The 13,306-nt window shown below is 46.2% G+C and overlaps 1 protein-coding gene across 5 annotated transcripts in view; it reads left to right on the forward strand.

The window, feature by feature from the left end:
• The window catches only part of grik4 (glutamate receptor, ionotropic, kainate 4), a 281,752-nt gene extending 276,529 nt beyond the window's left edge, over nucleotides 1-5,223 (forward strand). For 4 of the 5 annotated variants that reach the window (XM_053872391.1, XM_053872395.1, XM_053872393.1 and 1 more), the window contains 3 exons: nucleotides 614-742; nucleotides 813-931; nucleotides 3,286-5,223. In XM_053872391.1, the coding sequence (XP_053728366.1) occupies nucleotides 614-742; nucleotides 813-931; nucleotides 3,286-3,675 (638 nt within the window). In that variant the 3' untranslated portion in view covers nucleotides 3,676-5,223. The remainder of the gene's footprint in view (nucleotides 1-613; nucleotides 743-812; nucleotides 932-3,285) is intronic. The other variant, XM_053872394.1, reaches the window with a different exon arrangement.
• The last annotated feature ends 8,083 nt before the right edge of the window (nucleotides 5,224-13,306 follow it).

A 13,306-nucleotide genomic window follows, 5' to 3' on the forward strand; every position in this document is an offset into this window, starting at 1 on the left:
GATCTTATTCCTCCATAAACCGCGGGTGCAGTGGTGCTGTGTGCACCGTAGAAAAGCTTGTAAACTAGTTTGGAAAACAGGACTCAGGACTGAAATACACTGGAATCATCGACTCCTCACATCTGTTGTTTACATTAAACTGCTCCAAATGTGCTCCGCCACCACAGCCACTCTCCACTGCTGCGTCTTGTCTCTGCTCCTGCAGGAGATCGGCTCTGTGGGCGGAGCTTTAAAGTCAATAACACACCTGTGATGTCATCGCTTCCATGTGTCCAGGCTCAGTATTTTGGGAGCATGAGGCTCTTTAGCCTGTATTTTAGCTGTGTCACTGTCTGAGCCACAGGGTTCAAACCACAAGAAAAAAGTAACAGCTTATAGTCCGGAATTTACGGTACCTAATGGTCCACACTTCACAGTGCTTTCACAAAAGAGGGGACAAGTTCGAGTCTCACTCTTGAACCTTAGGAGTTGCTTTTATTGGCTTGATTTTACACAATGTTTTCATAAAATTATGTGAAATGAGCTGCTTGGTGGAGGTGTGCACTCTCCCAGTGCTTCGTGTTCCCATGAAGACAGATTGCCTTATTTTAACCGCTGCTCTCTCTGTCTCCAGGGTCAGTGTACAGGGACGAATTCGACCTGGCCATCCTGAAACTGCAGGAGGACAATCGCTTGGAAATCCTCAAGAGGAAGTGGTGGGATGGCGGCAAGTGCCCCAAAGAGGAGGACCACCGAGCCAAAGGTGAGCCTGGGTCACGAGACACTGCCTCCAGAGTCCTGTGTCTGACCCTTACCTCCCGCACACCTGGCAGGCCTGGGCATGGAGAACATCGGCGGCATCTTCGTGGTCCTGGTGTGCGGCCTGCTGATGGCCATCTTCATGGCCGTGCTGGAGTTTGTGTGGATGTTGAGGCAGACGCCAGGAACTGAGGTGAGACAGGAGTATCTGACCTGCATCTGCTACGTCTCGCTCTCGCTTCCGTGGCACCTTCCTCCGCCTGGAGCTGTGAGACTCACAGACACAACCACCCACCTCTACAGCAGCATGTGAACGGTCTTTACCTGCAGTGACACGTAGCTTTAAAATCAAATAGACCTTGTATGACTCCGCAGGACACTAACATGTGAGCGTAGATATCGACTGTGTACGTGGTCACCATCTTCCCGCTGCAGTAGCACCCTCCTCACACCCTCCTCCCTTCGTCTCCAGATCACACTGAATGAGTGGGTTTGTGTTTACGTTTCTGCATGAGGAAGGTGTCTCCTACAGTGCTACAGCATTTTCTGTGTCAAGCTCAGTTTCATGCCTCAGCTCACAATACACACCACGTGACCCAACATACACAGCACCCATTTTCCTCCACACACTTTTTGGTATTCCAGCCCGTTATCTGCCTTACATCGGCTCGCTGCCCTCTACTGTGAAGAACAGAGGAGCGGGAAATAACTTCTCCTTTGTTGGGGAAATCACTTGAACTTTGCTGCATCGACACAAAAGCGCCTCCAGGTACTGTATTTTTTTTTTTTTTTTGTATTAGAAGTTACGTGCCTTACATTACACTGACAAGTGACAGCCGCTCCTCACCAAGCCTGCTGTGCTTTTATCTCATCCCACCACCATTTATGTATTTATACAAAATATATATACATATATGTATATATTCCGATTAGAATAGACTGAGTATGCTGATAGTATTTATTACTCCACCATTAAATAGTTCTGTATTTTTCAAAATTGAGCCAGTTATTTGCTAAATCTGTGTCCTGCTCCTGCAACATAACAGAAATGGAGACACAGTGTATACACAATATACAGTAAACACACACACACACACATACACACATATATATATATATATATATATATATATATATATATATATATATATATATATGTGTGTGTGTGTATGTATTGCATTGAACCAGGTGACCTCTTCTTAAAAAAAGAACAGTTAAATGCAGGTCTTCTGAATCCGAAGAAAAAGGTTTTGAATCCATTACTAAAATTTTTCCCTATAGACACAGCTCTTTTTTGACAGTAGCTATTCTAGTGTCATAGGCTGTGATAGTTGCATCCCAGTAGGGATGAAATATGTTCGAAAAGTAGACTGTTTCGAGCTGGTGTCAATGTTACCTGTATCAGCACCAAAACGGTGCCATGGACACAGTAAACCAGAGAGTAGTATTAGCTTACTATTACCAGTGAATGTGACAAATACCCTCTAACGTGTGTGTCATTGGAATTACATACACCACCCCACATTTCAAACCTGGTTCCACTGACGCCACTGTTCAGTTCCTCAGAAGTGCAGCTCAGTCGAGGACGACGTGCTTCTCTCTTGGAACCTGCTGTACTTTTGACAGAAGGAAGTGTGATCTCTGCCGTCCATCCAGGGCGCTGGAGAGCGAGCGAGACGCGTGCGTCCGTGTTGTGTCGTCCTCGTCGGCTGCTCCATAACTGTCATTTCCAAATGCACTCCAGACTGTGATTTCAATTCAATAAACTTTCAGACTGTGAAAGTCAAAGAACAATTGGTGATTTTTTTTCTCCTTGCAACGTGCATCGATTTATTCTGGCTTTTTAGTGGAAGTGTCGTGTGTGTGTGTGGGGTCGCTTATCTATCACTAATCTGCCGGCAGGTTGTGCAACAGACGCCATGAAAGATCATTGATGATTTGGGCTGGAAGACTCAAAAGCTTCCATGTTGACATTCTATTTCCTCTTTATGTCTTTAAAAAGTAGCTCAATCAAACATGATTGGTCTGTGTTGTCAGAGGTGCCTCAGCCCCCCGAAACCAACTTTAGTCCCACAGAGCAAAAAGACTATGGACAGTTTGTGTGGAAATGCTTCTTGATCGACTGTTAGATTGTGGTGAGCTGCCTGCGGGGGGAGATCATTGAAGCAAATCCACCACTCAGCTGAGTTCACTCTTTATCTGGGGTGTAGCAGATTCATATTTGGAAAGATCATCCTATAGGAAAGAGAGAAAACTCTTTATTAGCGAATAGAATGAGCTTCTCTGGTCAGTGAACGTCAAACTGAGTTTTACTCTGAAGTCCGCATCTAAAGAAGAACAGATTCTCTGCAGTGTCTGCAGCCACATAACCATGGAGATTATGATGCAAAAACATGGTGTTTTATTGGTTATTTGTGTGCATGTTAATGAGTTTATGATGCGTCTTGTTGATGTGAAAGTTAAAGAACCTCACAGCCTGGTTTAACAGGCAGCATGATCAAACCTGACGCCTTGTTTGTGTGTGTGTGTGTGTGTGTGTGTTGGCAGCAGTCGGTGTGCGAGGAGATGCTGCGAGAGCTCCACGGGATCGTCCTGTGCCGTGATGGCTTTCAGCTGAGGCGTCGGCGAGCGTCCTCCTTACTGCGACCGCGCCCGCTGCCCCTGGAGGAGAGGCGAGCGCGAGCGGCCGCCGCCGGCCTCAGCAACGGGAAGCTCTGCAGCGGCACCGGGCTCCCGGAGCCCCTCTCCCACAGACTGGCGCAGGAGGCCGCCATGGTGGCCAGAGGTTGCAGCCACATCCGGATTTGCCCCGAGTGCCGACGCTTCCAGGGACTGAGGATGAGGCCGCCCGGGGCCACGGGGAGCCTCCCGTCCCCGACTCACAGCGAGGAGAGCATAGAGTGGGACAAGACCACGAACAGCAGCGAACCTGAATAGCACGTTGCTGACTCTCCTTTCCAGGGACGGAAGGTCATGTGACGTGTCATCACCGAGGACAGGACAGTGCTGCGGACTCATTTGTACCCGGGAGGACAAGAGGGCCCCTCCTGGGTGAAAGACTGATGAGCGTGTCTGGGGTCCCTGCTGGGGCCCAGGGCGGAGGGCAACAGCTACGGGGCAGTCGTACTATGCAGTTTTCTCAGTTCTTCATCCTTGTGTTTCCCCTTCCTCCTTCCTTCTAAGTTATTTCTGTCTTCAGTTATCAGGACAGTTGTTGTTCCTCTCCTCTTCTTTTTTATCTGACAAATGACTACACTGATGTATACGGCCTCTGATGAGCTGCAGAGACTCAAGGTCACCCCCTCCAATCGTTTTTTTATTTTGAAAGTGCCAAAGCCCATAAGCGTTATCTTGTGGCTGAGAGGAAGCACCGCAGCCTTGAGGAGACACACACACTCGTCGCGGAAACAAACAAAAGAGACTTCTTTTCTAGTCGTGATATTCGATGAAAATGTTTTCAATGTTTGTATCTCTGAAAGACGGCGACATGTCGAGAGGGTTTGGCGGCCTTCGGGCCGGTCCGCGGTGAGAACGCCGGCGCCTCCAGATCACTCCCAACATCCCCGCCGCCGACGCCATGAATCAGAGAGTTGCTGTGAAGCTAAAGAGAATTTTTATATAACAGCACTTGAATTCTTTTAAATGTCACGGCGGTTCAACCTTTATTGAATGTGAAGGCTTCCTCACCGCTCGGGGACTCCTTCTCCGCCCATCAGCCAAGATTCCCTCTTAATATAGTTTTATTTGTCCGACTCTTAAAAGACAGAATGTGACATTTAAAACCAAGGAGGCACTTTGGTTTTACATGCGTGAATTAAATGAAGGTTATAACAGATGATGAAGCCGTTACTGAGCTACAACTGTGATTCTCCCAGTGAAGCCGCTGGTGTGAAGGCGAATGACAGCTTGACTGCTGCACTGTGGGACCCGGCCTCCATCTGCATACGCTCTGTGCTGCTTATCTCTTCCGTGTCCATCATTCTGAATCTGCCCATCAGCTCCCGTCCATCAGCACACTTCATAACAAGACTGTCAAGTCAACATGGCTGCAGGTGGCGCCGTAGCATCTTGTTAGCCTTGTCTGTCCATCATCTGTCACCTGCAGGTGGCGGTGCTCCCATTTTACGGCCTAAACCCTGCCATTGTGAAAAGGAGGCGTGGTCAAGGGACTCCGCTGCCAAGTCCAAGTCAGGCCAGCGACATGGCTTTACCCTTGGTAGATACTGCTATTACGAATGGAGCTAGTGCTGTTAAATCTGAATTATATGCTGTTTTAACTGAAATTATCCTCTACTGACAAAAGAATTTTCATGCAGTACATCTCCAAAATAAAATAGTAAATTCTCAGGTAAACACAGCCTTCTTTGGACATCGTGCCTCGGTCAAATTGGGAAGAAAATCTTCAGCATTCAAACAACAAATTCATAAAATATAGATGCTCATTAACCAAAAACAGATTAAAAAGTCAAGAGTTCCTTTAATAAATTGATTGTTTTTGGTCTTTTTATTGTTAGTGTTATTATTATTATGTGCTCAAAACCGCTATCCAGGCCCCGCTTTTCTGTGAGAGTTTTGCCGTCCTGTCCTCCGGAGACGTTCTCCAACGTCGCAGCTAAATAGCCGCCTCCATCATCAGGCTGTTTGTGTTTGCTGTATAGTACATGCAGTGGACTCTGGAGTCTGCTGCTTCCCCTGAGCGCCGTATTGTGTGAAGCTGCTGCTGATGTGTTGATGGGGCTGCGGAGGCTGAGGCGGCCTGCGGGGCTCTGAAATGTGGACTCCATTAAAAGTGTCCCACTTGTAGATCCTGGTCACACACATGAAAGATGGCTGCCTGGCCAGTGGAATTCATTGAGTTTACGCTGAGCTTCCACAGTTGTGCATTGGTCCTTGCTAGGGTTGTTGTGTAGCCATGGTTCAGGGTTGACACCACAGAGCTGCTCATGATCAGCACATGTCATGCCACCTCTCACCCGCAGCTAACATCAGGTTTTGCCGCCACAGTCACGCAGCAGAGCGTGTCCTCAGCCTGTGGACCACCGTCTCAGAGTGGTCCTGGTTTCCCAGGGTTCTTTAGCCTTGAAGCAGACTGGGTTGTTTTTGTGTTTATATCCATCCACAGGTTCATTGATGGCTCTAAATTGTCGATGAGAGCGTCAGTGGGCGTCTCTCTGGATACATGCCCTATGGTGGGGTCCTGTCCAGGATGTCCCCTGCCTTTCACCCCAAGGATCTTGCATATGCTCCGGCTCCTGCTCAACCATTAAGCTAATTAAGCAGGAGATTTTCAGCTTGTTTATGAAAAAAAGATGATATTTTGCCTCATGTTTGGGGCTTACTTTACCCACACTGGGATTTAACGTAAATCCTGCTCTATTCAGCTAAATCAGAGCAAAATATAGCGCCATTAATGTGATTTGAGGCAGGTGCCGCTACATTCCAGTGCATTAATGCGCATGTGAAGTCAGATTTATTAAAGATATCGAACAAATCACAAGCCAATGAACCATGTTCGCCCCCTCGATGTGTTTCTTTAGGTCATTGAGGCATCTGTCTATCGCACCTTCGGCTTCATCACACGCAGAAGACCATGAGCTGTGGTAGGGTTAGCTTGTTCTGGCTTTACAAACTCACCGATTTTCCTCATGAGAATCTTCAGTAACTCACAGAGTACAAACTAGTGCCCCATGTGTTTCATGACCAAATATCACTGAACCTTCCCTCTGGAGTTTGTTTCCTTTCCCAGCGGAGGGGGAAACCTGTTCAACAGTGAACCCCTTAAATCATGCAGAGTTGAAGCGAGCTTTGCAAACAGCATACGGACTGGAGGCGCAGCACAAGCCTCCAGAAGAGGTGCAGCCTGGCCTTTCTCTCTGCTCCTCAGTGTTTTCCAGGCCCTCCTTCCTCGCCGCGTTGCTCGGATATGCATTTGACCTTTTTGATTTGTTTAGATCTTTCATGCTGAGTCGCTCCCGAGTTGTGTTTTGAATTTCAGGTTGGATTATTCAGCAGGGAGAGATATTTAGACCGGGCACCTGTTCACTCGTGACATAATGGAAGAAGCAGAATCAGGCTGTAAGAAACTGCTGGCTGAGTAAACACCACCATCGACTGAACCAGCGACTACCTCTGTTTTTCTTTTCATCGGAACTAAATTAACATCCGTGCACTCGTGAGCCAGTAAGCAGTCGGGAACCTGGTGGGCAGGAAGCGCGAAGGCGCCGTGGTGAATTGAACAACTGGCTCTTGCTGTTCACGCACACCAGTGACACATGGATCACTGTGATTTGCCGGCTTCTCCAGTCAGTGAGTGAGCAACACAAACTGCCCCACGCTCAGTGCCTGACTCTCACCGCCCCTTCCTCCCTGGATCACAGCACGAATGACACGTATGAAACACTCCAGTTCACTCAGTGTGTTCATCTCCTGCCTGCCCCAAACTTCAGATAAGTGCCATCGCTCATCGCTGCTGAATTCATGAAGCTCACCTTGAGGGGTGCAGAAGTTTCCAACCTGCCTTCTTTTTGCTCTCAACGCTGTGTTGCTGTTATACTTCAGCCTTGCTTTCGCACATCTACGTAAGAGAGAAAATAGCAGTCATTTGCCGTTTATTGACCCCAAATTATTCTTTGTGACTGAGATAATTCATGACTGCAAATTTCAGGAGCGTGTGTTGGTTATTTTCTTGCTGCAGATCAGGTCTAGCTTATCGTATTTGTCCCAGGTAGCTCATGACACGTCCCAGAATGCACTGCAACACCACTCTCATTACAGCTATGAGCCAAACCTTTAAACGCAGTCAGAAAGTTGGAGACTTTTCACTTTTTTTGCTTTGCTATTGCTATCGTATTTTTTTGCTACTCATTTATTCTCAGGCCAAAATTTAATGCGGAAAAACATCAGATGGACAGACTCATCCCAAACTTCAGTCCGTTCACTTCACGTCAGGATGAATTAGCAGACAGAAATGTATCAAGTGTAGCCCCGTCGTTTTGCTTTTGTGGTTATACAGAAGTTATTACTTTGGTACTGGTTTGGTTCAGTTTTTTTTTTTTTTTTAATTCAAAGTTTATTCAGAAAAACATATTGCCTGTTAAACGTGAGACACTCCCAATGTCTTTTTTATTTATTTATTTAGTTTTTTTGTTTGTTTGTTTTAGTTTAGTTTTTTATTTTTCCTTGGTAAAAATGGCCGCCGGGCACAGAAATCGACACGAGAGGAGTGTGACATTGAATAAGCCGTAGAAGTATAACAGCCTTGTGTGACACCTGTTGCTTGCCGTGCTCATGATGTTTTTCTTGATTTACGACTAAAATGATGTGGAATTTGGGCCTTGTGTTATTTTATTTATTGATTTATTTGAAGCCATAGAGCTTGGATGATGCAGACACAAGACAAACGACGGACAGCATCATGAAATGTACTTCAAACCTCTCAAAAGTGAAAGTTAAATGACTGGCGTTCTCCAGTCAGGCATCTTTGATCTCCTTTTCTTTCACTCAGTTGCTCCTTCTTTGCCGTGGCGACGTTTAATTGGACACTTAGTATTCAAAGTCACACGACCCCCCCCTCCCGGAGGTGTTGCAGAGCGTGCGCGTTTTCAATCTTTCTCAATTGTTTGTTGGCTATTAAGGACGCGTGATGGTGGCGTGAGACGGATGGTGTCGCGGCTGCAGCACAACGCTGCTGCCGCCGCTGATTTACAGCCTATTGTTTACCGACAACTGCTGTTGAACACATTGACCAAAACATCTTGGCATTGTCTGTCTTTCAGAGAAATAAAATGGAGCTTCATTTATCCAGCCTCTGTTTCCCCCGCCCTCGTCTCCATTCACTGCTCTCTTGATCAATGGCCGCCAGATGGAGCGGCGGCATCGATTACTCAGTCACTCTGTGGCGGAGACGGTTTTTGAATGTGATCTTGCTCTCATGCACTTACCTGCGTAGCGCGGCTTGTTTCATCAGCTGGAGCTCATCTAGCCGCATCGGGAGCCAAATATCCGGCAGAAGCCAAGTCAAACTCCAGCGGTGGAGCAGCTGCCAGAACGCTGAGTCAGGTATCGTGCTGAACGCTGGACACCTCCCTTGGATCAAGTCATTCAGCTGCTTTCAAGTCTGAAATGGAAACAGGCTAAAATCTAGTGATGGGCAGATGAGGCTTCATGAAACTGGCTCCTTATTTTTAGTGCTCAGTAGGTGACGCTGTTTGGTGAGTTTTTGCTGAAATGGTTGTTGTAATCTAAAGATTTCTGAGCAGAGAGCGCCATCCAGTGAGCTCAGAAAATGGGGACACTGTTTCATGAAGCCTCACCAGCCCTTCACTACTAAATTCCATCCTCAGCGTGAAGTGTTATTATAAAGGGCTATTATCTCTGAGGATCCTCACTACTCAGGTGTCCAAGATGTGCATTTCCACACTTGAACTCGGAGTGTAATTCAGCTGTATCGAGTCAACAACATCAGTGATAGACCTGTAACAGATGAGGAACTTTAAATGAGCTTCCCATTATATTGAAGATCAGTTGAACTTTGGTTTGACACTAGCATTGTCTTTCTCTTGACCCTGGACTGAGGAGACAGAACTGATGTTGCCCGCTGTGCGTCCAGTGTCGTACAAGCAGCTGGTGATGGGTCACTGAGGCTTCATGAAACAGTGTCCTTATTTATAAAGCTCAGTAGGTGGCGCGGCTGGTTTAGAGATGAGGTGTGAGGTTTGATGAAATGGTTGTGGAAATCTTCTAAGCAGAGAGCACCATCTAGTGGGCTGGAAAAGGGGACACTATTTCATGAAGCCCCATCTGCCCATCACTGACAGACACGCGGTTCCGAGTGAAGTTGAGGTTGCATAGGCATAAAACCTCTCTACTACAGCAGCAGTTGTGTTTGCTTTGGAGTGAGCTACAAGAAGAGCAACAGCTGGAACATCTCCGGACCCGTTCCTTCGTTCCATCTTCGTTCGAGGTGTCCCTGTCCTCACCACACGTCCAGCCCATCACCCGAACTTTGGACTCTAAATGGACCCAGAACCATGCGCTACTTCTGGGCTTCCATCGGCGAAGCCCAAAGTGGCTGGAGAAAGTCAACATTTCGCCATCCAGAAACTGAATGTGATTTTTTATTTTTATGTCATGTTCTGTTCATGTTTTTTTTGTCTGCTACAGGGACTTAAATGTGGGAGGTGTCTCCACCTGAAAACCTTCTCAAACATAAGTGAAGGTTCCAGGCTCTGATGTGGAGAGCCATCAAATCTGATGACAGCAGATCATGTTACCAGAAGATTCCGAACCTTGTCTCCTTTCATTCATCTTGACACTGATGGGGAATTACACGAGGGTAAAGTATTTATGTCATTAGAACTTGAGCCAGCCGATCCCACCCGTCTCGATATGAGACCCCCTGTGGGGGTTTCTTCAGAGAAGAAATGATGGGTTTTTAGATAACGGCCTCGTGAGCTCTTCTGTTAATTGGTCGTTGGAGAAGCAAATGATCTTAATCCCTGAGTCAATGATTCATTACTTCACAGATGAGGTGCTAAGAACCTGCACTGGGCTGTGAAAATGACCCCCAAATGACAGTGTTGGAGAGACAGAGAGTGTTTGTGGGGATCAGCTCCGGAAGGCTGGAGTCAGAGCAGCTTGATCATCTCCCTGCCATCACGGCCTTTAATTTGCAGACTGGAAAGTGTTTTCTTTTTCAGCACTACATTTACTACAAATGGAAACTCCACTGCTGTTGTGCCGTTGGTTCATTTAATATGGAATATACTTATATTCATGGACACGCACACACACACACACACACACACACACACACACACACACACACACACACACACACACACACACACACACACACACACACACACACAAGGCTGTGGATGACGACTGTAAATCCATACATTCCCGGCGAGCCTTCTCAAGAAAGTTTGCCACGTTTGTAATCTTTGAGACCCCTTAAGTGTAAATAGCAACTGTGTGAAGCAGCTGAAGTGCGCGACCAAGAGGATGGTGTCAAACGTGTGTGAAGTCCGGCGAGGGACCAGCAGCACAAGGCGGAGTGGGAGTGATAGACTGCTACATCTAGTGGCCGTTGCGTGTCATTGCAGGCATGTTGCCATGTGGCTCCAGTGAGAGTTGGCCAAGAGAAATGCCTTTATTGACTGGAGACAGCCCGCACTAGCCATTATATTACAAAAAAATGTATGGATTTTTGTTGTACCACCAGATCATATTAAGGAAAACAACAAATAACCGAGCTAAACCTAGGAATGTGCTCTGGTTCCCTGGAATCCTCTGACAAGCCCACACCAACTCACCTCTTGTCTCAGTGGCTCTAGTTGGAGCTGACACAAGTCTCTTGGGTTCAGAGGTCCTTCACACCCTCGAGCACGTACAGGAACCAGGACATGCTTGCATCCTCTCATTAATGCAGTGTTCACACGTCACCAACTTGGTGGCAGCGATTCCTGGCAAAACCATCAGAAAAGGGTACAATATCATTGTAAAACTACATGCACATGCATTATATAGGATGCATAGGATTCAGCTTTTTGCAATAAATTGGTCTACAGCAAGACGGTTGCAGGTATTTGTTTTAGTATTATTATTATTATTATTGTCTTCATTGTGCATTTGTTTCTTCTACCATGGTTCGGCTTCTTGTATATATAATATACATATCAGCTATATATATATAGATATATTATTATTATTTCCCCCAATGACACCTTACAAAGCACATAATAATTTTCATGACATGTATATTTTTATATTTTTTCATCATATTCTTATTTTGTTTTTTTCTTTCATTCCCCTTGAATCTTTATCTTATATAACCATTTTTTCACTCTGACTTTCTCCAACTTTTTTCAACTCTTTTCAATTTCTTGAATTTAAAATTCCCGTTAAAAGTCCTGTTAAAATGTGACCTAATTCCGCTCCCTCTGGCTTCCTCCCTTGTTTATCATCCAAAATCACATTGCCAAACTGGAACCATGTTTTCAATGGACTGAAGCAGTGTAATTACGTGCTTTGTTAGTGAAACTTGTCCCTGCTCTCATGTGGATCCACAGTTCACCACGGCCTATTAACCGAAAGCGAGCATGCTGAGTCATGTCACGAGCCGCGGTGGTGCCGCAGCGCTGAATCGGTCACCTTTGGTGGACTGGAACCGCTGAGACAAACTGTCCCTGAGATGTTCCTGCTTTTAACCCACATTATTTTTCACATTTCACTTCGCCTCTGCAGAGAGTGTCTCTTCTGTGATGTGGAGAGTTACATAGAAATACACAGCTTAACACTAGATCTCAACTCAGTCCAATGACCGACTAAGTCACGCCCTCTTCAGAGCGTCCTGGGTCGGACCCGCGGCCTCCTTTCATCTGAACATGTCATGTTATTGTCCCACATTTGAAGCTCATTGCTGATATGCAGTTCTGCTTCTGTCCTCCTCAGCAACCCAAATCAAATGATCAGATGATATTACTGACTGTGTTTATAAAGCTATGTTTTCATGTTGACATGAGACCAGCACAGCACGGCAGCTCTCTCTGGACAGAGCGACGAATCCTTTAATATCTCCCTGGATCCAGATGAGAACAAAATTGAGGATTTAGTATATAATTTTGTTTAATATGTTACTTATTTTCTCCAGACACGCAGGTCTCCTCCCAGTGGTGATGGACAGATGAGGCTTCATGAAACAGTGTCCTTATTTTTAGAGCTTGGTAGGTGGTGCACTTGGTTTAATAATGAGGTTCCATTAAACTAGTTGTTCAAATCTAAACATGTTTGAGCTTAGAGTGGCTCAGAAAATGTGAACACTGTTTGATGAAGCCTCCTCAGTCCAGAGAACACAAATTGACGGGGGTTTGGTTTGGTCCAGTTTGCGGCCTGAGTGCGCCCCACCTTTCACCCCAAGTAACAAAGGCAACAGCTATGAGTAAAGATGATATTGAGGATAGTTTTTTTCTGAGAATGTTCCTGGTTCATGTCTGTTACTGATGCAGGCTTGTAAATTTCATCCCTCCTTGTTCTTTCTTAGGTACAGGATGAGAGGGACCCGCACATCCACCTGCTGAGGGAATCATCCATCAGTCGTAATGGATGTCTACTGCTGCCGAAATCCATTTATTTCCTCATCTTCTCCTGCTTATCACAAACTTTGCAGGGAAAGCTGAGAGCTTTCAAAAGATTCTGCTTCTTCCTGTTGCTCCATCTCTGCTGTCTTGAATCCAGATCTGTTCTGGCTCTGTCCTTCTTGCTCCTCCATTATGAGCTGTTCACTTCCTCACTGTGCCATAAACATCTGAGGTGGGATGCTCCCATTTTGAAAGCCAAGTAATTGCTGGAGTCAGCATTTTCAGCCCATTTCTATTGCTTTCCATCTCCTCCTCGCAGCTGCCTTCAAGGCGACAGTTGTCCTGACTCGGACTCGGTCGTTAATTGACGCTTGATTGGCTTTAATTACGGCTCATCATCATGTGACTCCGTTGCTGGCATGTCTCAAGTGATGTGTGGCGGCTCTCTCTACTGCATTGGCTGTAACCATGGCGACCATAGTTGCCAC

This window comes from Synchiropus splendidus, chromosome 8 (genome assembly GCF_027744825.2).
Source record: "Synchiropus splendidus isolate RoL2022-P1 chromosome 8, RoL_Sspl_1.0, whole genome shotgun sequence".
Classification (NCBI taxonomy): Eukaryota; Metazoa; Chordata; class Actinopteri; order Syngnathiformes; family Callionymidae; genus Synchiropus; species Synchiropus splendidus.